The sequence below is a fragment of the Macaca mulatta genome, chromosome 17 (assembly GCF_049350105.2).
Source record: "Macaca mulatta isolate MMU2019108-1 chromosome 17, T2T-MMU8v2.0, whole genome shotgun sequence".
NCBI classification, from domain to species: Eukaryota; Metazoa; Chordata; class Mammalia; order Primates; family Cercopithecidae; genus Macaca; species Macaca mulatta.
Genome location: NC_133422.1, coordinates 20,190,537 through 20,216,823, shown reverse-complemented (window position 1 = coordinate 20,216,823; position 26,287 = coordinate 20,190,537). Strand labels below are relative to the sequence as shown.

Below are 26,287 nucleotides of genomic sequence, written 5' to 3'. Positions count from 1 at the left end.
CATTAATAATCAGCTACCATTTACAATGTATCTCTATGCTATTACATAAAGATATACTGGTTCCTGCCCTTAGGCAGCTTAGAAGAGGAGATAGTACAAAATAACTTCCTGAAGTGACTTAGTGATTGTTCCGGAGATGGGAAGAACATTCAAGGAATATATTTAACAGACCTGTAGTGTTTTTTTTGGGTAAGAAATTTGCCATTTTAAGTCTAAAAGAGAAATAAGAGTGTCCTCTTGCTTGACATTACATTTAGTTTACTAGTAAAATAAATGAAGAAACTTAATACAAATGGTCTGTAGCATATAAGTGAGGAGCATTTCTAAAGAAAAGAAGTTAGTTTTTTGGATCTTGGTAGAAATAATGTTGTATATGAACTCGGGAGGCTGAGACAACAGGATGGCTTGCGACTAGGAGTTCAGGACCAGCCTGGGCAACATATTGAGCCCGTTTCTCTAAAAAATAGAAAAAAATTATCCAAGCGTGGTGGTGCATGCCTATAATCCTAGTAACTTGGGAAGTTGAAGTGGCAGGATCACTGGAGCCCAGAATTCGAGGCTGCAGTGAGCTATGATTGTGCTATAACACTCCTTCCTAAGAATCAGAGTGAAACTCCATCTCGAAGGGGGGAAAAAAAAGAATGTTGTATATGATAGATAAGTTCCTAGGCGGGCCTCCAAGGGCTCATTTAATGTTTCTACAGCTACTTATATGAACTTTTGATTTTCCCTCTATTTAATAGACTGTTAGGGGCTGGATCTCATTCATGTATACCTACTCATGTGGCTTACAGATAATAGGAACTAGTTATCTTAAATCTTTTTTTTTTTTTTTTTTTTTTTGAGACGGAGTCTCGCTCTGTCACCCAGGCTGGAGTGCAGTGGCCGGATCTCAGCTCACTGCAAGCTCCGCCTCCCGGCTTCACGCCATTCTCCTGCCTCAGCCTCCCGAGTAGCTGGGACTACAGGCGCCTGCCACCTCGCCCGGCTAAGTTTTTGTATTTTTAGTAGAGACGGGGTTTCACTGTGTTAGCCAGGATGGTCTCGATCTCCTGACCTCGTGATCCGCCCGTCTCGGCCTCCCAAAGTGCTGGGATTACAGGCTTGAGCCACCGCGCCCGGCCTAGTTATCTTAAATCTTAAATTCTTTTTTGAACAAACTGTACTGTAAAATATGTATCTATAGAGGAAAGAAGTTAATTCAGTGTTTGTTCATTTGAACTGAAGGTGAAGCTAAAAGAACAACCCCCTTGTATTACAAAAACTGCATTCTCTTGTGTATGATGAAAAGGAAGTGCAAAATGCATAGGGACAAGGAATCGCCTCTCCCCTGCTCAAATGGTTAAGCGTGCATCAGAAAGGAATTTGTTGGCAGGGCACAGTGGTTCACGCCTGTAATCCCAGCACTTTGGAAGGCCAAGGTGGGTGGATCACCTGAGGTCAGGAGTTCGATACCAGCCTGGCCAACATGGTGAAACCCCCTCTCTCTAAAAATACAAAAATTAGCTGGGCACGGTGGCGGGTGCCTGTAATCCCAGCTACTCGGGAGGTTGAGGCAGGAGAATCACTTGCACCCAGGAGGCGGAGGTTGCAGTGAGCCAAGATTGCCTGTCTAGCCTGTGTGACGAGCAAAATTCTGTCTCAAAAAGAAAAAAAAAAAAAAAAAAGTTGGTTGTCAGGGCAGCTGCTATTGTCCAGCCAAGAGAGACACTTGAAGATTCTTGAGATTCTTGAAGGAACCAGCTTACTTTTTAAAATGAAAAAATCTTATTTCTAAAACTGAAGTTAGTTGGCAAGGTAGCACCAAAGTTTTATGTATTTGATAAAACAGTATCAAATGATTATACTCTAGTGAGGACAATAGCACACAAATTTATGTAATAATTTACTTTAATGAAGGTACTGTGTAAATGTGCTATACTTGCATGAGTCTAAAGAATGGTGTTTGTTCCCAATTAAATACAAGAATAGCAAAATGTAGAAACGTAAAATTTAGCAATTGTTCACTGTTGTTTTCCCACCACCTGAAATAATGCTGGAAATATAGTTGGCATTCAGTAATTTTTTTATTGACTGATTGAATGAGTTATTCTGTTCCATGATTCCCATGTCTTGTTCCCCACTAAGTTCTTACCACTGCTACAAAGGATATAGTCGTAGGCCCTACTGGTTATCCTAGAGTCCACAGGCAGTATAGTTTAACAGAAAGAGTGTTGGTGTTGTGTAGAACTGGATTCCAATTCAGATTCTGCCGCACTAACCTTTCCCCACCTATAAAATGAGGGTTACTACATACATCTCAAAGATTAAATGAGGTAATCTGAGAAAAGTGTCAGGCACAGTGCCTGGAACATAGTGCATATTTAATAAATGCTTACAAATATTAGCAAGTGTAAAAATATAGTGATGATCCTAATGATGATGGAAAAGACGTAGGTCAGTCAGTGACCACCAAGTAAAAGATAACTGAGACAATTAAGTTATTTTACTGGTGTGATTGCTCTGTAAATGTGGCTAGTGGAGGCTAACAACTGATTGTTTCCCAGTATTAGATGATCTAGGCCAAAATACTTAATATCTACACACATTTCTGCACATAAAGGCTTATAGAAATAGATTCAGAAGAAGCAAAATAGATAAAATAAGGCTTACCCAGGTAGAAGAGTAATTGAGCTATTTGTTGATATGCTTTAGTGGGCTTGGCAAAAGTGGGTAAAGAGGTAAGCTGGAGGATAGATCATATGCAGTCTATGCCTCTAAACCGGAAATTGTGTTCCTAGGAATTTGTTCTGAGGGAATATTACAGATATGCATAGAATACAAGGACATTTGTCACTATAGTATTTAAAAGAGAAAATATATAAATGATCAAAATATTCAGTAGTAGGGGATTAATTGTGAAAAAAGTACATTACCAAACTATACGATCCTCATTTATTTTAAAAAGTGATATCACACAGAAAAAAATAAGAAAGATAGAAGATAGAAGATATTGGTAAAAATAACTAAAGAATAAAAATATAGGAAAAAAGGTAGCCAAGGGATAGATACTGATATTCATTTTCTTTTTACATCTTTATTAAGGTATAATTTGTGTGCAACAAACTGCATATATTTAAAGTATATAACTTGACTAATTTTAACAAATGTATACATCCATGAAAATATCAGTTATAATTCTGAACATTTTCATGAACCTACAAAGTTTCCTCGTGTCCTTTTGCAGTAAACGCAGACACACACACCCACACACAGTACGTAGGCAACCTTTGATCTGCTTTCTGTTACAATAGGTTAGTTTGTATCTTTTAGAACTGTACATAACTGAAATCACATAGTATGTACTCCTTTGCATTTGGCTTCTTTGACTCAGCATAATGATTTGCGATTCATCCATATGCTGTTATATGTACTAGTAACGCATTTTTTTTACTGAGTAGTATACAGTTGTGTGGATGTTTCACATTTTTGTACCTGTTCACCTGTTAGTGGACATTTGGGTTGTTTCCCAAATTACAACCCACATTTGGCTATTACAAAGAAAGCTGCCATTAACTTTTGTGTACAAGTCTTTGTGTGGACATGTATTATCTCTTGGGTGAATATCCAGGGATGAAACTACTATGTTGAATAATAGATATATTTTTAACTTTTTAAGAAGCCATCAAACTGTTTTCTAAGGTGGTTGTACCATTTTATGTTCCTAGCAGCAGTAACTGGTGGGAATATGGCTCATTTTCAAAAGATGATCTGAAGTTTCAGAAGTAAATAAGTTATTGAAACATGTAATATGATAGTGGTAATTAGCCAACATGATAATACGTTACTCATAGGGTTGGTTGTGAGAATTACATGCACTAATGCATAAAATAAATGCATTTAAGCACAGAGGAAGTAATCAGTATTCATTATCAGTTTTGTTATTCTGTTAATATAACTTCTTTGGTTGTTAACAGTAGTACATTTGTAACTAATTTTGATAGACTAAAGATAACAGGCTAGACTTTAAAAATCAAAGTCACATATTCTACAAAAAACATTCACATTCATAAAAATACCCTAAAACAAAACACAAATTTATTTTTTCTTTCCAGTAGAGGGGGCAGTGATTACCTGGCATTGTAAAACAAAAGCTAAGCTTGCCATTATTGTAGTTACAATTTTTAATATAATTTTTGCAGTTATCCTCAGTAACTTATATACTATTTAATTATGAGTGTCAGGGTCTGAAAAATACATTATCTATTCAAGATTGGTTGTAACTTTTTAAAAAAGACACTTACATTGACTTGTTCTTATTTAAAATGTCTTTGTTGTACAGACGCATCACCTTCACTGTGGGATGTGGAATTTGCTAAGCAGTTAGCCACAGTAGATGGACAACTCCTTCAGAATGGGTTTGAAGAGCTGATCCAGTGGACAAAAGAGGGGAAACTGTGGGAGTTCCCAATTAACAATGAAGCAGGTATATGTTAATTTCAGGGGGTTATAAAATGTATTGAGTTTATTTCTGCCAGATACTTACTTTTGGAGTGTAGATACTTACATGAATTTTAAAACCTTTTGTGGATATCTTCATGGTGTACTAAAATAAATGTGACAAGGTTTTTTAAAAAAGATGTTAGAATTTCACTTATTTTTAGATATTCGATAAGGAAAATGAAGAAGTAAAACTATATGGCAAAAATCCAGCATGAATTTCTATGACATAAAAGGACTGAGAACTACAAATGATACCAGTTTTCTAATTGCTACACAGGATATTACTTGATGAATCTTCAAGAAATTACATAAGGCGTATGAGATTATACTTAAAATTTGGAGAACATTACAACTCTTAAAGTCTCACGCTGGTGTCCTTTAGTCATAAAACCATTGCATTAATGAGCTACAAGGAACTTGTATGAGCCACTCAAAGCAAAAACCTTAGTAGGCTTTGGAAGTCTTTGCCCACATAATACAGACGCTTTGAACTGGCAACAGAATATCTACTTTACTGGGTATTTTTTGGAGATGTTACCTCTTCCTAAAGCAAAAGAAAAACAGTATTGCTATGCTATTTATTTATTTATTATTTTTTTTTTTTTTGAGACGGAGTCTCGCTCTGTAGCCCAGGCTGGAGTGCAGTGGCTGGATCTCAGCTCACTGCAAGCTCCGCCTCCCGGGTTCACGCCATTCTCCTGCCTCAGCCTCCCGAGTAGCTGGGACTACAGGCGCTGCCACCTCGCCCGGCTATTTTTTTTTTGTATTTCTTAGTAGAGACGGGGTTTCACCGTGTTAGCCAGGATGGTCTCGATCTCCTGACCTCGTGATCCGCCCATCTCGGCCTCCCAAAGTGCTGGGATTACAGGCTTGAGCCACCGCGCCCGGCCTATGCTATTTATTTTTTATGATACCCATGTTGTCATCAGTTAAACATTTTAATTGAGTTTATAGACGTATTTTGAATTGGAAAAGATTCATGGCTGGGCGCAGCTCACGCCTATATTCCCAGCACTTTGGGGAGGCTGAGGCCGGTGGATCACCTGAGATCAGGAGATCGAGATCAGCCTGACCACCATGGTGAAACCCCATCTCTAAAAATGCAAAATCAGCCGGGTGTAATGGCACATGCCTGTAATCCCAGCTACTCAGGAGATTGAGGCAGGAGAATTGTTTGAACCTGGGAGGCGGAGGTTGCAGTGAGCCAAGATTGTGCTATTGCACTCCAGCCTGGGCAACAAGAGTGAAACTTCATCTCAAAAAACAAAAAAAAAGAGAAAAGATTCGTTTGCTTTTAGGCTAAGATTAGCTAGAAGTTCGAAAAGCCTAAATAAGTCTTAGGAAAATGTAGTCCGTATTTTAACCTTCATAATGTTATGGTATCATTGTAATATCTTAATTTTTGATAATCTTTTATTTGTTGGATTAATAGGTGGAATGGAAGCTTAAGTATCAGAAATATTTAGTCTTATTGTAAATAATTAGCATAAAGTGTTACTTTTTATAGGAAAACTTTAGAGACTTAGAGATTCTTTTAGCAAATTCTTAATATTTTGTATATTCATATTGTTTTTGCTTTTTGAGACAGAATCTCTCTCTGTCGCCCAGACTGGAGTGCAGTGGCGCTATCTCAGCTCACTGCAACCTCCACCTCCCGGGTTCAAGCAGTTCTCATGCCTCAGCCTCCCGAGTAGCTGGGATTAGAGGCATGCACCACCACACCCAGCTAATTTTTGTATTTTTTAGTAGAGACAGGGTTTTGCAGTGTTGGCCAGGCTGGTCTCAAACTCCTGACCTCAGGTGATCTGCCCACCTTGGTCTCCCAAAGTGCTGGGATTACAGGCGTGAGCCACCGCGCCTGGCCCGTATATTCATATTATACCTGCAATAATATAGAATACTGTGTTTCATGTATTACATAACCTGTGTGTTGCTTAAAGTGTGGTTTCTGTGTTCTGGAAAGTATCAGGGTAAGGTAAAAACACCAACGCCTTTTTAGTTGTGCAAACCTGAGTACCAGCTCTATCCATTTTAGCCATTTGCCTTTGAGGAAATTATTTAAGCTCCTGAGCCTCAGTATCCTCTTCTGTAAAATAATATCTGATTTAATGAAAGATTTGGTTTACTCTTACAACATGTTTAGATTTCATTATTTGAAGAAACTTGGGTGTTCCAAGTCCTCACGGTTAAAAACCTGATTTAAAAACCCAGTATTAGGCTGGGCACAGTGGCTCATGCCTGTAATCATAGCCACTTGGGAGGCTGAGGCAGGAGAATCACTTGAACCCAGGAGGTAGAGGTTGCAGTGAGCCAAGATTGTGCCACGGTACTCCAGCCTGGGTGACAGAGTGAAACTCTGTCTCAAAAAAAGAAAGAAAGAGAGAAAGAGAGCAAGGGAGGAAGGGAGGAAGGGAGGAAGGGAGGAAGGAAGGAAGGAAGGAAGGGAGGAAGGAAGGAAGGAAGGAAGGAAGGAGAGAGAAAGAATTAAAAAAAACAGTACTGAGGTATAATAATGTGACTTTATTCAGGAGAGTTAGTGAAGCATAGTGGTTTTAGAAGTTCAAGATCCAGAGTAAGTTACAGACTTGATCTCCCCAAGCCTCACTTCCTTCATCTCTAAAATGATGGGAATAATAATAGGACTCATTATACAAGATTGGTGTGAGGAGTAAGTGAGGTTAAACAAGTAAAGCATCATCATCATCATCACCCCTGTTTCTACAGCAACAATATATATTTTTTTTTTTTTTTGAGACGGAGTCTCGCTCTGTCACCCAGGCTGGAGTGCAGTGGCCGGATCTCAGCTCACTGCAAGCTCCGCCTCCCGGGTTCATGCCATTCTCCAGCCTCAGCCTCCCGAGTAGCTGGGACTACAGGCGCCCGCCGCCTCGCCCGGCTAGTTTTTTGTATTTCTTAATAGAGACGGGGTTTCACCATGTTAGCCAGGATAGTCTCGATCTCCTGACCTCATGATCCGCCTGTCTCGGCCTCCCAAAGTGCTGGGATTACAGGCGTGAGCCACCGCGCCTGGCCCGTATATTCATATTATACCTGCAATAATATAGAATACTGTGTTTCATGTATTACATAACCTGTGTGTTGCTTAAAGTGTGGTTTCTGTGTTCTGGAAAGTATCAGGGTAAGGTAAAAACACCAACGCCTTTTTAGTTGTGCAAACCTGAGTACCAGCTCTATCCATTTTAGCCATTTGCCTTTGAGGAAATTATTTAAGCTCCTGAGCCTCAGTATCCTCTTCTGTAAAATAATATCTGATTTAATGAAAGATCTGGTTTACTCTTACAACATGTTTAGATTTCATTATTTGAAGAAACTTGGGTGTTCCAAGTCCTCACGGTTAAAAACCTGATTTAAAAACCCAGTATTAGGCTGGGCACAGTGGCTCATGCCTGTAATCATAGCCACTTGGGAGGCTGAGGCAGGAGAATCACTTGAACCCAGGAGGTAGAGGTTGCAGTGAGCCAAGATTGTGCCACGGTACTCCAGCCTGGGTGACAGAGTGAAACTCTGTCTCAAAAAAAGAAAGAAAGAGAGAAAGAGAGCAAGGGAGGAAGGGAGGAAGGGAGGAAGGGAGGAAGGAAGGAAGGAAGGGAGGAAGGAAGGAAGGAAGGAAGGAAGGAGAGAGAAAGAATTAAAAAAAACAGTACTGAGGTATAATAATGTGACTTTATTCAGGAGAGTTAGTGAAGCATAGTGGTTTTAGAAGTTCAAGATCCAGAGTAAGTTACAGACTTGATCTCCCCAAGCCTCACTTCCTTCATCTCTAAAATGATGGGAATAATAATAGGACTCATTATACAAGATTGGTGTGAGGAGTAAGTGAGGTTAAACAAGTAAAGCATCATCATCATCATCACCCCTGTTTCTACAGCAACAATATTTTTTTTTTTTTTTTTTTGAGACGGAGTCTCGCTCTGTCACCCAGGCTGGAATGCAGTGGCCGGATCTCAGCTCACTGCAAGCTCCGCCTCCCGGGTTCATGCCATTCTCCAGCCTCAGCCTCCCGAGTAGCTGGGACTACAGGCGCCCGCCGCCTCGCCCGGCTAGTTTTTTGTATTTCTTAATAGAGACGGGGTTTCACCATGTTAGCCAGGATAGTCTCGATCTCCTGACCTCATGATCCGCCCGTCTCGGCCTCCCAAAGTGCTGGGATTACAGGCTTGAGCCACCGCGCCCGGCCTACAGCAACAATATTGTGAAGGGGTTTGCTTCTGTAACTGTTTTCCATTGTATACTGTAACATTTTATTTTTCGAAATTTTACTTTATACTGGAACATTTTAAATCTTAAATATTAATAAGGATAGTATGTATTATCTGGGAACCACGGAGTAGGGTGTTAGGAAAGCACGAACTCATAGTATATTGTCATCAGCAGTGAAACACTTAAGTGCATCAAAATGTGATCAAACTCCAACGGAATTTATCTTAAGTTTGACCTGGTTTCTGAGAAAATTTAATTTCTAAAAAAGGAGAGAAACATGTTTTTTTTGGTCATGTTGGGGAGATAAATGTGACAACTATCCACATGACACTTCATATTATTGATATTTCAGGGCTGGAAAAGGAGGTGGTAGGTAACTCATTTTCAGCTCCTTAAGGCATTGTTATCTGAAGTAAAAACAGGAAAGGACTATGGAAACTCTCACTTTGATCACTGCCCTGGGTGCACACTTAGAAACTTGTACTTTGAGAAACTGGCGTTGTAACCTGACACCTCAACAATTCAATAACTTTCTTTTATATTTCTTATACTTAAATGTTGAAATGAATGAAATACCTTTCTTTCACTACTAATAATTAGCTTTATGAAGATTTATTTGGATTCTTTTGTGGAAGGATGTTTTGTTTTGTTTTTAGTAGTGTTGGAACATAATATTGAAAATGACAAAGTGACATGTCATGTGTTTACAGTTTAGTTCGCAGTGTGGTGTTTTTCCATTATATAAAAAATTAAGGTTTGTTGTTTTGCCACTTAATGCATATAAATTATTTTTCCAATTGAGAATAGCTTTTTTTTCTGTTTCTGTTTTAAGAGCTTGTTAGTCCTTTGTGCTTTGCCTTCATGGAGATTTACAAGCGCTATTAGATGGAATTGTTCTCACTTAGACTTGGCACTAGTTTATATGTTGGATTGTTAATGATCCGTTTTTATTTTAGCCTCTACTTTGATTTTAACTAAATTTAATCACATTTATGCTTACCTAGTAACAGAGTGTTTCTAAGGCTAGTTTTTATGGGGGAGAGGGGATTTGTTGAGGGGATTGTTCTTTCATACAGCATAAAAGCATGATCCATGAAAGAAGAAAGTGGTAAGTTGAACTATATTAAAAATAAGACGTTTGCATTGTGAAAGACACTGTTAAAATATAAAAAGACAAGCCACAGAGTAGGAGAAAGTATTTGCAAAACACGTATCTGTGATAAAAGACAGGTATACAAAATACATTTTAAAAATTCTTGGCTGGGTACGGTGGCTCACACCTGTAATCCCAGAACTTTGGGAGGCCGAGGCAGGTGTATCACCTGAGGTCACGAGTTCAAGACCAGCCTGGCCAACATGGTGAAACCCTATCTCTACTAAAAATACAAAATTAGCCGGGTGTGGTGGCGCATGCCTGTAATTCCAGCTACTCGGGAGGCTGAAGCAGGAGAATCACTTGAAGCCAGGAGGCGGAGGCTGTGGTGAGCTGAGATTGTACCATTGTACTCCAGCCTGGGCAACAAGAGTGAAACTCCGTCTCAACTAAAATAAAATAAGATAAAAATAAAATAAAATAAAATGCAAAATATGGCTGGGTGCAGTGGCTCATGCTTGTAATCCCAGCACTTTAGGAGGCCGAGGTAGGTGGATCACTTGAGGTTAGGAGTTTGAGAACAGACTGGCCAACATGGTGAAACCCCATGTCCTCTAAAAATCTCCTCTAAAAATACAAAAGTTAGCCAGGCTTGGTGGTGCACGCCTGTAATCCCAACTACTCAGGAGGCTGAGGCATGAGAATCTCTTGAACTCAGGACAGGGAGGTTGCAGTGAGCTGTGATCTCACCACTGCACTCCAGTCTAGGAAACAGAGCAAGACTCCATCTCAAAAATAAATAAATAAAAATAAAATGGGCTGGGTGCGGTGGCTCATGCCTGAAATCCCAGCACTTTGGGAGGCCGAGGTGGGCAGATCACCTCAGATAAGGAGTTTGAGACCAGCCTGGCCAAAATGGCGAAACCTGGCCTCTACTGAAAATGCAATAATTAGCCAGGCGTGATGGCGGGGCCTGTAATCCCAGCTACTTGGGAGGCTGAGGCATGCTAATTGCTTTGCTATTGTGAACAGTGCTGCAATGAACATACATTGCTCGAACCTGGGAGGTGGAGATCGCGCCACTGCACTGCAGCCTGGGTGACAGAGCACAACTCTATCTCAAAAATAAATGAATAAATAAATAAATAAATAAAAATAAAATGGCAAAATATCTGTTCACCTTACCAAAGAACATATAAGGATGGCATATGAAAACATCATATGAGCCAGGCATGGTGGCTCACGCCTGTAATCCCAGCACTTTGGGAGGCCACGGCGGGGGGATCACGAGGTCAGGAGATCGAGACCATCCTGGCTAACACAGTGAAACCCTGTCTCTACTAAAAAATACAAAAAATTAGCCAGGCGTGGTGGGGGGCGCCTGCAGTCCTGAGGCAGGAGAACGGCGTGAACCCGGGAGGCGGAGCTTGCAGTGAGCTGAGATCACACCCCTGCACTCCAGCCTGGGCGACAGAGTGAGACTCCGTCTCAAAAAAAAAGGAAACATCATATGTTGTTAGGGAATTGTAAGTTATTTTTTTCAAATAGCTAAATGTTTAGCTATTTGATTTATGTCTCCTTTTTAATTTATGTCTCGTTTTTAAAACTCTCATTTATTTGTGTCTCTAATTTGTGTTTTCTTCCTATTTTTTTATTTCCAGCTTTTAGGTTCAGGGGTACATGTGCAAGTTTGTTATGTGGGTAAATGGAGTATCATGGGGGTTTGTTGTACAGATAATTTTGTCACCCAAGTAATCAGCATAATACCTGAAAGGTGGTTTCCCAATCTTCATTCTCCTCCCACTCTCCACCCTCAAATAGGCCCCAGTGTCTGTTGTTCCCTTCTTTGTGTCATATGTACTCAGTATTTAGCTTCCACTTATAAGTGAGGACATGCAGTATTTGGTTTTCTGTTTCTTCATTAATTCACTTAGGACAATGGCCCCCAGCTCCATCCATGTTGCAGCAAAGGCCATGACCTCATTATTTTTATAGCTGCATAGTATCCCATGGTGTGTATGTACCCCATTTTCTTTATCCAGTCCACCATTCATGGGCACCTAGGTTGATTCCATGTCTTTGCTATTGTGAATAGTGCTGCAATGAACATACATATGCATGTGTCTTTATGAGAGAATAATGTATATTCCTTTGGGCATATTCCCAGTAATCGGATTGCTAAGTTGAATGGTAGTTCTGTTTTAAGTTCTTTGAGAAATCTCCAGACTGCTTTCCACAGTGGCTAAACTAATTTACATTCCCACCAACAGTGTATAAGCGTTCCCTTTCCTCTGCAACCTTACGAGCATCTGTTGTTTGCAACATTTTAATAGCCATTCAGACTGGTGTGAGATGGTATCTCGTTGAGTTTTGATTTGCATTGCCTGGATGATTCGTGATAATGAGCATTTTTCATATGTTTGCTGGCCATGTATATGTCTTCTTTTGAGAAGTGTCTGTTCATGTCCTTTGCCCATTTTTTAATAGGGTTGATTGTTTTTTGCTTCTTCAATTGTTTGAGTTCCTTATAGATTCTGGATATTAGACTTTTGTCGGATGCATGGTTTGCAGATATTTGCTGTCATTCTGTAGGTTTTCTGTTTATTGAATTTTTTTTTGCTGTGCAGAAGCTCTTTAATTAGGTCCCACTTCTCAATTTTTGTTTGTGTTACAGTTGCTTTTTTTTTTTTTTTTTTGAGACAGAGTTTTCACTCTTGTTGCCCAGGCTGGAGTGCATTGGTGCGATTCAGCTCACTGCAACCTCTGCTTCCTGGGTTCAAGTGATTCTCCTGCCTCAGCCTTCCAATTAGCTGGGGTTAGAGGCGTCTGCCACCATGCCCAGCTAATTCTTTTTGTATTTTTAGTAGAGTCAGGGTTTCACCATGTTGGCCAGGCTGGTCTTGAACTCCTGACCTCAGGTGGTCTGCCCGCCTCAGCTTCCCAAAGTGCTGTGATTACAGTAGTGAGTCACTGCGCCGGGTCTACAGTTGCTTTTTGACGTAGTCATGAAGTCCTTGCCTGGGCTGTTGTCTAGAATGGTATTTCCTAGGTCTTCTTGTAGGGTTTTTATACTTTTAGATTTCACATTTAAGCCTTTAATCCATCTTGAGTTGATTTTTGTATATGGTCAAAGGTGAGGGGTCCAGTTTCAGTCTTCTGCATATGGCTAGTCTAAGGCTAATTTTTGATATGCTTTCCTAGAGTAATTCTCAATTTAGAGGCTTCAGTGGGCAAAGAAGGTCAGGATGAAAGTTAATCACACTTTGGTTTCTATTCTTTAGTTGGCTTAAACTTTTTCACTTCTTATGTGTCCTCTAGGGTATCTGGAATATGTGCTGTAATATGATCCAACAAGAACAGTGAGAAAAGTTCTAATTACCATAAAACCCTAAAGAAGGGCTCTGTTATTTGGGCAAGTATAGTGTGGAGAAAATTAGGGGAAGTATAAAGATTATTAGGTATGTGCTAACTGAAAGGTAGCAGGATCTGTTTGTTGTTTTAGATGAGATTATGGCCTGTGAACAGGAGCCTTAAAGTACTGACAGGAAAATAAATAATAGTTGTGATAATACATAGAGGTGGAAACAACAATTCAAAGTGAAAATGACTGAGTTTGGTTCAGTGCTCTACTGTGGCCTTCTCAAAAATAATTGGTCATTGCTATTAACTGGAATTCACTCTTTATTTGTTGTATCATATTTTAAAAGTGTATTCAATATTTAAAGCAGAATTAGACATAATGAACCTGTCACCTTGATTGTGCATCATACAGGATTTCCTTATGTTTAATGTTTCACTGTCTCTTATGTTTTCTTTACTGTATTGTGCTACTTTCGTTTATTTAAAATATTTTAAATTACGTAAATAATAATGAAAGTTTACTTGCAAAAAAGTCAAATCGTGTGAAAGAATATGTACTTTACCCCTCGGTTCTCCTTTTCCTGGAATAACCATTGTCAATAGTTTGATATGTGTCCTCTCAATCAACATTAAATGGCAGTTACACATTTATCTACTGGTTTTTTTGACTTGTATGGGAACATACCATACATATATTGTCCTGCAGTGTGTGTGTGTGTATGTATTTTTTTTTATTAGCAGTATGTCTTGAAAGCATTTCCTTGTCAGTACATAGAGATAGACCTTATTCATTTTATAGTTCTATATGTCCGATTGTTATGAATGCAGACTATAATTTCTTTTGCCATTTTCCTTTTGAATGGTGGAGCTATAGTAGATCCTTTTACACATGTTCTTGTGTACATGTTTGAGTACTTTCAATTCAGAATAGGTATATTTTAAATGGCAATAAATACTTACAAAGTCTCTTCTGAAATGATAGCCAGTCAACCAACTATGTAAAAATCCTATTTCTCCGCAGCCTAATACTGGATATTGTTAATCTTTCAAATGTTCTGGTTAAAAAATGACATCACTGGTGTTTTTATTTGCATTTCCCTGATTGATAACCAGATTACACATCTTTTCATATGTTTATTGGCTATTTGTACTTCCTCTGTGACTTACGTTTTTATATCCTTTGACTGTTTCTGTTGGGCTCTTTGTTAATAGCGTTTGTAGGAACTCAATATATTACGGACTTTAATTCTTAAACTCTTACATGTGTTGGAAATATGTTTCCCAGTTTGTCTCTTTGCCTTCTTTTAAAATAATTTGACTTTAAAAATCATAGTAAGCAAAGCACAAGTCTTATAAAGCAGTTCTTTTTTATCATCTATTAGGCCTGTTCTCAGAGCCAACAGTTTTTAATCTTTTAGCTATGTTTTATTTTTTATATTTCTAAGTTATATGCTTACTTCTATCTACTTTAGATGTCATCTAGTATATGTATCTTCTCCTCATGTTTCCAGTGTAGATATATTACAATTTTTTGTAAGACCTGAATTCATTGTTTACACTAATATGACTACGGACAGTTGTGTGGGGTGTTGTTTTGTTATCTGGGGTTTTTTGAGAAAGGGTCTCACTCTGTCACCCAGGCTGGAGTGCAGTGATAGGATCATGGCTCACTGCAGCCTCGCATTCCTGGGCTCAAGTGATCCTCCCATCTCAGCCTTTCTAGTAAGGAGGACCACAGGCACACCACTATGCCTGGATAATTTTTTTTTTTCTAAAGATGAGGTCTCACTATGTTGCCCAGGCTGGCCTCAAACTCCTGGGCTGAAGTGATCCTCTTGCCTTGGCCTCCCAAAGTGCTGGGATTACAGGTGTGAGCCACTGTTCCCAGCCTGGAAAACTGTTTAATGGTAAGACAAAAAATGTACTATGTTTTTTTTCCTGTTCCCACCCAAAGTTAACAATTGCTTTATTTTTCTTCATATTTGCTTTGTTTTTCCTTGAGTCTCTAGCTAGGTTTTTCTACATTTCATACAGCCTCTCAAATTCACATGCACAAAAATATTGGATTTCCTGTTAATTTTGGTTTTTGTCCATGGGTACCTGGAGCTCTTTGTCTGTAGCTGTCATCTATACCTAGCTCTTCTGGCACAGCTGTCTTCCTATCATTTTGCCCTCCTCCTGGGGCTCCTGTCTCTTCTATGTTGGATACCCTTTCTTTTTGGACCACATGTTTTCTTCTCTGTCTCATTTTGTTGAAGCGCATGCTTTGAGACACTTGATCTATAAAATGCCTTTCCTCTATCTTGGTACTTTTTAAATTGTTTACTTGAGGATGAAATTAAAGATTGGAAATAGTTTTATTTCACAATAAACCTTTGCTCCATTGTCTTTCCTGCTCTGTCACCCAGGCTGGAGTGCAGTGGCGCGATCTTAGCTTACTACAACCTCCACCTCTCAGGTTCAAGCAATTCTCCTGCCTCAGCCTCCCGAGTAGCTGGGATTACAGACATGAGCCACTACTCCTGGCCTTTTTTTTTTTTTTTTTTTTTTGAGACAGAGTTTCACTTTGGTTGTCCAAGCTAGAGTGCAGTGGCGTGTTCTTGGCTCACTGAAGCCTTGACCTCCCAGGCTCAGGTTATTTCCCACCTCAGCCTCCCGTACAGGCGCTCACCACCATGCCTGGCTAGTTTTTTATATTTTTATTAGGGACGGGGTTTCACTCTGTTGCCCAGGCTGGTCTTGAACTGCTGGACTTAATAAGCAGTCCACTCGCCTCATCCTCCCAGAGTGCTGGGATTACAGCCGTGATCCACGTGCCCGGCCACTCCACCGTCTTATGTTGTTGAGAATGCTTTTGCCATTTTTTCCATTCTTCTCCTAGATTCATTGTATGTGATCTCTTTTATTTATTTTTTGGGTAACTTTTAGCATCTTCTCTTCATAATAGTCATAAGTTTCAGGACGGTTATCCTTGGAAAGGGATTATATTTGTTTACAATCATTGTTCTAGACATTATTAGATAATTTTAATCCAGTAACTTCGTTTTTCAATTCTGGGTAAATTTTCTTGTTTCATTTGATAATTTCAGCCTCCCAATATTTTTCTTTTTCTCCTTTTGTTCTATGCTTTGGGGACATTCCTTAACTGTTATCTTGCAATCTCTCCATTGGATTTTTGTTTCTGATGCCATATTTTTAACTTCCAAATGCTTCATTGGGCTGGATGTGGTGGCTCACACCTGTAATCCCAGCACTTTGGGAGGCCGAAGCAGGCGGATCACCTGAGGTCAGGAGTTCGAGACCAGCCTGGCCAACATGGCGAAAACCCATCTCTACTAAAAATACAAAAATTAGCTGGGCATGGTGGTGAGCACCTGTAATCCCAGCTACTCAGGAGGCTGAGGCAGGAGAACCGCTTGAACCCAGGAGGCAGAGGTTGCAGTAAGCTGAGATTGCACCATTGCACTCCAGCCTGGGTAACAAGAGTGAAACTCCCTCTCAAAAAAAAAAAAACTAAATGCATTATTGTTCTTCTTTTTAGTATTAGATTTTTTCCCCAAAAGTGTTGAGATTACAGGCATGAGCCACTGTGCCTGACCCAGTTTCATTCTCTTGAAGGCTCTGGGCTGTAAATGTCACACATCACTTCTGTTTAGGTTCTGCTGGTAATAATTTAAACATATGCCTGTGCCTAACCCAGAAGGGGCTGGGAAATGTAATGTTGCCGAACAGCCATGTACAGGTTTTTTTCTTTCTTTTAAGAGGTGTAGTGTCACTCTGTCACTCATTCTGGAGTGCAGCGGTGTGATCACAGCTTACTGCAGCCTCAAACTCCTAGACTCAAGTGATTGATCCTCCTGTCCCCAACGTTCCAGGTACTAGGACTACAGGTGCGCACCACCACGCCTGGCTGATTTTTAAATGTTCTGTAGAGATGGGGTCTCACTTGGTTGCTCAGGCTGGTCTTAAACTCCTGACTTCAAGGTGTCCTCCTGCCTCGGCCTCCCAAAGTGCTGAGATTACAGACATGAGTCACCATCCCCTGCCCATGCACATGTTTAGTTCTTTTACCAAGATAAAAAGCCAGAATGGATTTGATAGATAGGTATCCGTTCCTGCCAAGGTGTCTGTCACTTATGTTAGACACTTTCTTAAAATGTCTACTGTTCTTTGAATGTTTTTTTATACTTGAAAGGAAGCCATGAAAAGCTGTTTGTTAGATGCGTGTGAATGGATGGGACTAGTTAACTGGTGGCTTCACTTGAGAGGAATTGGGAAGGAACCTCTTCATTTAAGGACTTTTGTAACTCCATATTTATAATTCTTCTCACTGAGTTTCTCCAATGAGAAATCTTCCAACCACTTGACTTGAGGCTACAGGCATTGGCTGTGAGATAATTTAGAATGTTTAGAATGTCTTTAGCGAATAGAGATTTAATTTGTACATAGCTCTGTAGCCTTTTTCTATTTATCTAGAACTTATTTTTGTATATAATGTATGCTCTTTATTGCTCTTTTTTTCCTTTGGGTAGGGGAAAAGGATTGGGGATGAGGGGAGTGTCTCACCATTCAGCATATAGACTTTCACTTAATTCTCCTCTTATCAATCCAACAACTTATATTCTCTTTCCATTTTAATTTCTCAAAAAGTAAACTGCTCATCTTCAGGAGTGGAGGAGGATACGCCGCTAGAGGTGCATGTGGGAGATGGGACACTGGAAATCTAACTGTTCCCTAAACGCATTTTCAATTAATCTTCCTGGTTTTTGTTCCTTATCCCTACTCATAACTTCAGTGGTACCCGATTCCTCTGTTCTTGAAGTCTTTTTGAAGTGTTTTTGCTTCTTGTCTTCCTCTTTTACAGATAGTTTTGGTATCTTCTCCTCTGCTAAGTCAGTTACTAATGTGTACACTTTGCATCTTCTACAGTTTTACTGCCATCTCTTGTCTATTATTGTTTCTTTTTCTTTTCGTCTTTGTGCTTTTGTACTTTTTACTCTTTTTATGGCCATTTGGTAGGTGTCACAAGGAAGCAGAGATTTAAGCATGGGTTCAGTTTGCCACAGTTTACGTCCTTGCTGCTTATCTTTTGTGTGTGTGTGTGTGTGTGTGTGTGTTTTGTTTTTTTGTTTTTGAGACAGTCTCTCAACACTGTTGCCCAGGGTGGAGTGCAGTCGCGCAATCACAGCTCACTGCAGCCTTGACCTCTGGGCTTAGGTGATCCTCCCACCTCAGTCTCTTAAGTATGATAGCTGGGGCGGGGCACAGTGGCTCACATCTGTAATCCCAGCACTTTGGGAGGCCGAGGGGGGGCGGGTCACGAGGGTCAGGAGTTTGAGACCAGCCTGGCCAACATGGTAAAACCCTGTCTCTACTAAAAATACGAAAAGTAACCGGACGTGGTGGTAGGTGCCTGTAATCCCAGCTACTCTGGAGGCTGAGGCAGGAGAATCGCTTGAAATCAGAAGGCGGAGGTTGCAGTGAGCAGAGATCGTGCTGCTGTACTCCAGCCTGGGTGAAGAGGTGAAACTCTGTCTCAGAAAAAAAAGAAGTATGACAGCTGGGGTGACAGGCACATGCCACCATGCCTGGTTAATTTTTTTGTATTTTTGACAGAGGTGGAGTTTCGTCAGGTTGCCCAGGCTGGTCTCGAGCTCCTGGGCTCAAGCAGTCTACCTGCCTTGGTCTCCCAAAGTGCTGGAATTACAGGCATGAGCCACTGTGGCTGACCTTGCTGCTTATCTTTAGTAAGATAATTTAGAATGTTTAGAATGTCTTTAGTGAATAGAGATTTAGTTTGTATATAGCTCTGGAGCCTTTTCCTATTTATCTAGAACTTATTTTTGTATATAGTATACCCACTTTATTGCTCTCTTTTTTTTCCTTTGCATTATATGTGCTAGTACCATTTGACTGTCATTCATTCATTGATTCATTCAGGAAGGATCTATTCATTCTGCCCTCCTGGAGCATTCTAAGTTAAAAAGACTGTTGATCTACGTTATCTTCTATTCATATAGCCAATCATACTTTTGAAAAAAATTAATGTTACCAAGATAACATTAACCATCCTTTTTACTTTCAATCTACCTATGTGGTGTTTAAGGTGAATTTCTTATGAACAACATATAGTTGGTTTATGTTTTTATATCCACTGTGCCAATCTCTGTCTTAATTCATATACTTAGATTATTTACATTTAAAGTATTATTTTCTGTTCGTTTTCTCTATTTCTCGTTCCTCTGTCTTGTCTTTTTCTTTCTTTCTTTTTTCTTTTTTAGACAGAGTCTCACTTTCTTGTCCAGGCTGGAGTGCAGTGGCACAATCTCAGCTCACTGCAAGCTCCGCCTCCCGGGTTCAAGCAGTTCTCCTGCCTCAGCCTCCCGAGTAGCTGGGACTATAGGCGCATGCCATCATGCCCAGCTAATTTTTGTATTTTTAGTAGATGGGGTTTCACCACGTTGGCCAGGCTGTTCTCGAACTCCTGACGTTGTGACCTGCCCCCCCCCCCCCCACCACCACCACCACCCAGCCTCCCAAAGTGTTGGGATTACAGGCATGAGCAATCACTCCCGGCCTGCTCTGTCTTTTCTTGGCTTTTTTTTTTTTTTTTTTTTTTTTTTTTTTTGAGACAGAGTCTCACTCTGTTGCCCAGGCTAGAGTGCAGTGGTGTGATCACAGCTCACTACAGCCTTGACCTCCCAGGCTCAGGTGATCCTCCCACCTCAGCCTTTCAAGTAGCTGGGACTACAGGCATGTGCCATCACACCTGTCTACTTTTTTGTATTTTTTGTAGAGACAGGGTTTTACCATGTTTCCCAGTCTGGTCTTGAACTCCTGGGCTCAAGCAATCCCCCTGCCTCAGCCTCCCAAAGTACTGGGATTATAGGTGTGAGCCACGGTGCCTGATCTCTTAGCTTCTTATGAGCTGCCTGAACATTTTTCACAATTCCATCTTGTTTTATTTATATATTTTAAAATGTTTTTAAAGTGTTCTTGATGGTTGCCATTGTTTATGAAAATATTCATTAGCAACCGGGTGCAGTGGCTCACACCTGTGATCCCAGCACTTTGGGAGGCCGAGGCAGGTGGATGACCTGAGGTCAGGAGTTCAAGCCAGCCTGACCAACATGGTGAAACCCTGTCTCTACTAAAAATACAAAAATCAGCTGGGCATGGTGGCGGGCACCTGTAATCACAGCTACTGGGGAGGCTGAGGCAGGAGGATCACTTGAACCTGGGAGGTGGAGGTTGCAGGCAGCCGAGATTGTGCCACTACACTCCAGCCTGGGCAACAAGAGCGAAGCTCCATCTCAAAAGAAAAAAATAATCGTTAGAAATAATTCCTATCCTATTTATTTTTATTTATTTATTTGTTTGTTTGTTTGTTTTTTGAGACAGAGTGTTACTCTGTTGTTCAGGCTGGAATGTAGTGGCTCAATCTTGGCTCCCTACAACCTTTGCCTCTCAGGTTCAAACAATTCTCATACCTCAGCCTCCCAAGTAGTTGGGATTACAGGCACATGCCATCACGCCTGGCTAATATTTTTGGTGTTTTTAGTGGAGGCAGGGTTTCACCATGTTGGCCAAGCTTGTCTTGAACTCCTGAGCTCGAGTGAGCCGCCTGCCTTGGCCTCCTGAAGTGCTGGGATTATAGGCGTGAGCCACCACGCCTGGTCTTGCCACCACATTTTTAACATTTACGGCATGCTAGGCATTATAAATGAACTTTATATATAGTTTGTGTCTATTTGATCTTTACAAAAATGCCAGCAAGGTACTGTTTTAGTTCTCAGTATTGTGCCTGAGGAATCTGCTGCTCAGAGAAGTTAATTAATTGGTCCAAAGTCACTGTTGTTAAATTGGTGGGCAAAGCTAGGTCTAACTCCAGGCCAGGCGCTGTGGCTCACGCCTGTAATCCCAGCATTTTGAGAGGCCGAGGCAGGCAGATAACTTGAGGTCAGGAGTTTGAGACCAACCTGGCCAACATGGTGAAACACTATCTCTACTAAAAATTAAAAAATTAGCTGGGCGTGGTGGTACATGCTTGTAGTCCCAGCTACTCGGGAGGCTGAGGCAGGAGAATCATATGAAACCCAGAAGGCAGAGGTTGCAGTGAGCTGAGATCACGCCACTCCACTTCATCCTGGGCAACAGAGCAAGACTACATCTCAAAAAAAAATACAATCTAGGTTCTAACTCCAAAGTTCATGCCTTAAACCGTGATATTATATTACCTCATTAATATTATTTTTATGATGTAGGTTTTATATTTAAAATTATAATGTAATGTATTTTGTCTCATTTCCTAGGTTTTGATGATGATGGTTCAGAATTTCATGAACATATATTTCTGGAGAAACACCTGGAGAGCTTTCCAAAACAAGGACCAATTCGCCACTTCATGGAGCTGGTGACTTGTGGCCTTTCCAAAAACCCGTATCTTAGTGTTAAACAGAAGGTTGAGCACATAGAGTGGTTTAGAAATTACTTTAATGAAAAAAAGGACATTCTTCAAGAAAGTAACATACAGTTCAATTAAGACCATGGAAATTTTTATTTCAAACAATTAGAGATGGATATTACAACTAAATAAAATAATTTTACTAGAGTTTGTATATGTTATGTTGATTATTACATTTGATTTGGCTGGTATAAATGTTACATTGTTTTAAAAAATATGTCGGTAACCGAAAAATATTCTTGCCTGGAGAAAAATCATCAGTATTCATAGGTTCAAAAGAATATCTGAGAATTAGCAATGCATTTAAGACAATTCCTCCTGACCTTTTTCTTTTCACTCCGTGACCGTACTTCTTTGAAATACAGTAGAATTACTGGATGATATCACAGTACTATGTTATAACAGTTGAGATGATTTATAGACAGATATGTATGTACATATTTTTATTTGTTTACATTTGTACATACTTATATTTTACACTAAATTAACTACCCTCACCTAAGTCTGGGTCACTATAGAGAAATTAATCTTGTAGAAATAAAGGGCTTATTCTAATCCATTCTAGTACTTTAGGTCTTCATGCCAAAGTTAGAATTATTTCTTTTCCAGTATGCTGCTGAGCAGTGTGACTCAACTTTCATACAATTCAAAGGATTGAGGGCCGGGCACAGTGGCTCATGCGTATAATCCCAGCACTTTGAGAGGCTGAGGCAGGAAGATCACTTAAACCCACGAGTTTGAGACCAGCCTGGGCAACATAGGGAGAGGAGACCCTGTCTTTACAAAAAATTTAAAAATTAGCCAGGCGTGGTAGCATGCACCTGTAGTCACAGCTGTTCAGGGGCCTGAGGTGGGAGGATCCCTTGAACCTAGGGGGTTAAGGCTTCAGTGAGCCTGAATGCACCACTGCAGTCTAGCCTGAGTGATAGAGCAAGACTCTGTCTCAAGAAAATGTTTTTTAAATTAAAAAAAAAAATTTTTTTTTTTTTGAGGCAGAGTCATACTCTGTTACCCAGGCTGGAGTGTAGCAGTGTGATCTCGGCTCACTGCAGCCTTCACCTCCAGGGTTCAAGCAATTCTCCTGCCTCAGCCTCCCAAGTAGCTGGTATTACAGGTGCCCACCACCACGCCTAGCTAATTTTTTTGTATTTTCATTAGAGACAGGGTTTCACCATGTTGGCCAGGCTGGTTTTGAACTCCTGACCTCAAGTGATCTGCCTGCCTCAGCCTCCCCAAGTGCTAGGATTACAGATGTGAGCCACGGTGCCTGGCCTAAATTTTTTTTAAGGTTTAAGGATTCTAAAAAACCTCAAAACAAGATTTAGTTGACAGCAGTCCCAAGCTAATAGTGTTCCAGGTCAACAGGAACCATGTGAAGGAATCCACCATAACCGCAGGCTTCAAATGACAAAGCACACAAGGAAGCAGAACCATGAATGTGTACCAACAGAAACGAGAACAGATTCAGACTCATAAAGCCTCTGAATATTGGGCTTATCAGAGTCAGAATATAAAATATGTGTAAGATAGAATGAATACTGAGCAGGATGCTTTGAAAGTGACCAAGCAGATTTGAAAAACATTAAAATATTTGCCCTTCTCTTCCCAGTTCTTCCCAAAGTTGAGAAAAGCTGGGTTGAGAGGATGAAAAAAAAAAAAATTAGTGGAGTTAAACAGTAGTAAAGAAGTATCCATATGCAGCAGAGAGAAGCAAAGAGGAAAGAAATAGGAAAGGGAAGTAAAAGAGTAACATTTGTACAATCATACTGCCAGTAGGAAAGAAAAGAGAAAATAGGTCAGAGGCTAACTCTAAATAGTTTTGTTTTTTTTTTTTATTGAGACAGAGTCTCGCTCTGTTGCCCAGGCTGGAGTGCAGTGGTACGATCTCAGCTCACTGCAACCTCCACCTCCCAGGTTCAAGCGATCCTCTTGCCTCAGCACCCCTAGTAGCTGGGATTACAGGCACGTGCCACCATACCCGGCTAATTTTTGTATTTTTTAGTAGAGATGGGGTTTTGCCATGTTGGCCAGGCTGGTCTTGAACTGACCTCAGGTGATCCACCAACCTCAGCCTCCCAAACTGCTAGGATTACAGGCGTGAGCCACCGCACCCGGCCTCTAAATAGTTAATGGGTGAGAATTTTTTACAATTCATGAAAGATATCAATTCACAGTTAATCAACAATCCCTTGGCCAGGTGTGGTGGCTTATGCCTGTAATCCCAGCATTTTGGGAGGCAAAAGTGGGCAGATCACTTGAGGCCAGGAATTTGAGACCAGCCTGACCAACATGTTGAAACCTCATGTCTACTAAAAATATAAAAATTAGCCAGGCGTGGCGGTACATGCTTGTAATCCCAGCTACTTGGGAGGCTGAGGCATGAGAATTGCTTGAACCCAGGAGGCGGAGGTTGCAGTGAGCCAAGATCGCCCCACTGCACTCCAGCCTGGGTGACAGAGTGAGACTCTGTCTCAAAAAGAAAAGGAAAAGAAACCAACAATCTGTTGGTCATGTATAGAAACTGCTCCCAATACTTTTTTTTTCCAGTACATACGGGACACTGAAAATTTTTTATTTTATTTTTATTTGTGTGTTTAGTTTGTTTATATTTATCACAGTTATTGATATATTTGGAATGTCTTTCAGAAATGAGGGCTAAATGCATTTGTCAAACAAAAACAGTTGGCTACCAGCAGACTCTCGTTAAAAGACTCCTAAAGTTGCACCTCAGGCAGAAGAGAAGTGATTTTAAATTTAAGGCCTGAGATGCAAGAAGAAATGGTGGATGAATAAAGTAGTGAATATGCTGCTGGCTCACTCTCTTTCAGCAGCCTCCTCTGTCTCATTGTTCAGAGTGTAATGTCTTCTCTATAAACTCTCTGCTCTCTATTGCCCTTGAATAAGCTGTCTGCTATTAAGAAAAAAAAAAAAAAGTAGTGAATATATATGTTAATTCTAAGCACTAATAAAACAGTCATACCGTATGGGATTAATTAAAATATATGACAGTAGGATATGTCCAAGTGGATTATTTATTTAGTTAGTTAGTTAGTCAGTTTTTGAGACAGCTTCCGCTCTTTTTGCCCAGGCCAGAGTGCAGTGGTGTGATCTTGGCTCACCACAACCTCTGCCTCTCGGGTTCAAGCAAATCTGCCTCAGCCTCCCAAGTAGCTGGGATTACAGGCACACGCCACCACGCCTGGCTAATTTTTTATTTTTAGTAGAGACGGGGTTTCACCATGTTGGCCAGGTTAATCATGAACTCCTGACCTCCAGTAATCCACCCACCTCCCCCTCCCAAAGTGCTGGGATTACAGGCGTGAGCCACTGCGCCTGGCCGGATTTTTGTAAATGTCAAGTGATAACACTATTTACTAGAAGTACATATAAAGCAAGAATACAGAAAGGTTGAAAGTAGGCTGGGCGCGGTGGCTCAAGCCTGTAATCCCAGCACTTTGGGAGGCCAAGACGGGCGGATCACGAGGTCAGGAGATCGAGACCATCCTGGCTGACACAGTGAAACCCCGTCTCTACTAAAAAATACAAAAAACTAGCCGGGCGAGGTGGCGGGCGCCTGTAGTCCCAGCTACTCGGGAGGCTGAGGCAGGAGAATGGCGTGAACCCGGGAGGCGGAGCTTGCAGTGAGCCAAGATCACGCCACTGCACTCCAGCCTGGGCGGCAGAGCGAGACTCTGTCTCAAAAAAAAAAAAAAAAAAGGTTGAAAGTAAAAAGGAAAAAATATACCAGACAAATGTTTAAAGAAAGCTGGTATAGCTATATTAATATCAGGAAAAAAACAGTCTGAAAAGACATTAGAGACTTAAAAAAATTCTGTTTATCAGAACAATACAAAGTTGTATGTACCTAATAACATGGACTCAAAATATACAAGGCAAAAGCTGATAGAAATACAAATCTACTATTATGACGAAATATTTTAACGTAATAATTGATGAACTCAGTAAACAGAAGCTTTGCTATACCTAATTATCTTGACCTAATGGAAATTTTTAGATCATTACACAGTGATCTAAATAGCTGCAAATACATTTATTTCAAGCACATACATTTATAAATCAATCATAAACTTAGCCATAAAGCACATCTAAACACATTTCAATGGAATGTAGAACATGTTTCCTAACTACATTGCAATTAAGTTAGAGACCAGTAACTGAATGCTAACCAGAAAAACTCCATATGTTCAGAAATTTTGAAACCCTTTTAACTTACTCATAGGCTAATGAAAAAAATATTCAGGCCAGGCACAGTGGCTCATGCCTGTAATCCCAGTACTTTGGGAGGCTGAGGCAGGCAGATCACCTGAAGTCAGGAGTTCAAGACCAGCCTGGCCAACATGGTGAAACTTTGTCTCTACTAAAAAATACAAAATTACCCGGGCGTGGTGGTGCATGCCTGTAGTCCCAGCTACTTGGGAGGCTGAGGCAGGACAATCACTTCAACCTCGGAGGTGGAGGTTGCAGTGAGCCAAGATCGTGCCACTGCACTCCAGCCAGGGCAACAGAATGAGACTCCATCTCCAAAAAAAAAAGAATGAAAATCAGTGAAGTAAGGTTATAATCTTAAGATACGAGAAAAGGAACAAGTGGTTTTTTTTTTTTTTTCTATCTGTTTTGTTGTTGTTGTTGTTGTTTGAGACAGAGTC

The 26,287-nt window shown here is 40.4% G+C and overlaps 1 protein-coding gene across 1 annotated transcript in view; it reads left to right on the top strand.

Annotated features, from left to right (window-relative positions):
* Positions 1 to 21,767, top strand: part of MRPS31 (mitochondrial ribosomal protein S31) — a 40,408-nt gene extending 18,641 nt beyond the window's left edge. Inside the window, exons 6-7 of the mRNA XM_015120963.3 lie at positions 4,322 to 4,465; positions 21,469 to 21,767. Of these exons, the coding sequence (XP_014976449.2) occupies positions 4,322 to 4,465; positions 21,469 to 21,698 (374 nt within the window). The 3' untranslated portion in view covers positions 21,699 to 21,767. The remainder of the gene's footprint in view (positions 1 to 4,321; positions 4,466 to 21,468) is intronic.
* The last annotated feature ends 4,520 nt before the right edge of the window (positions 21,768 to 26,287 follow it).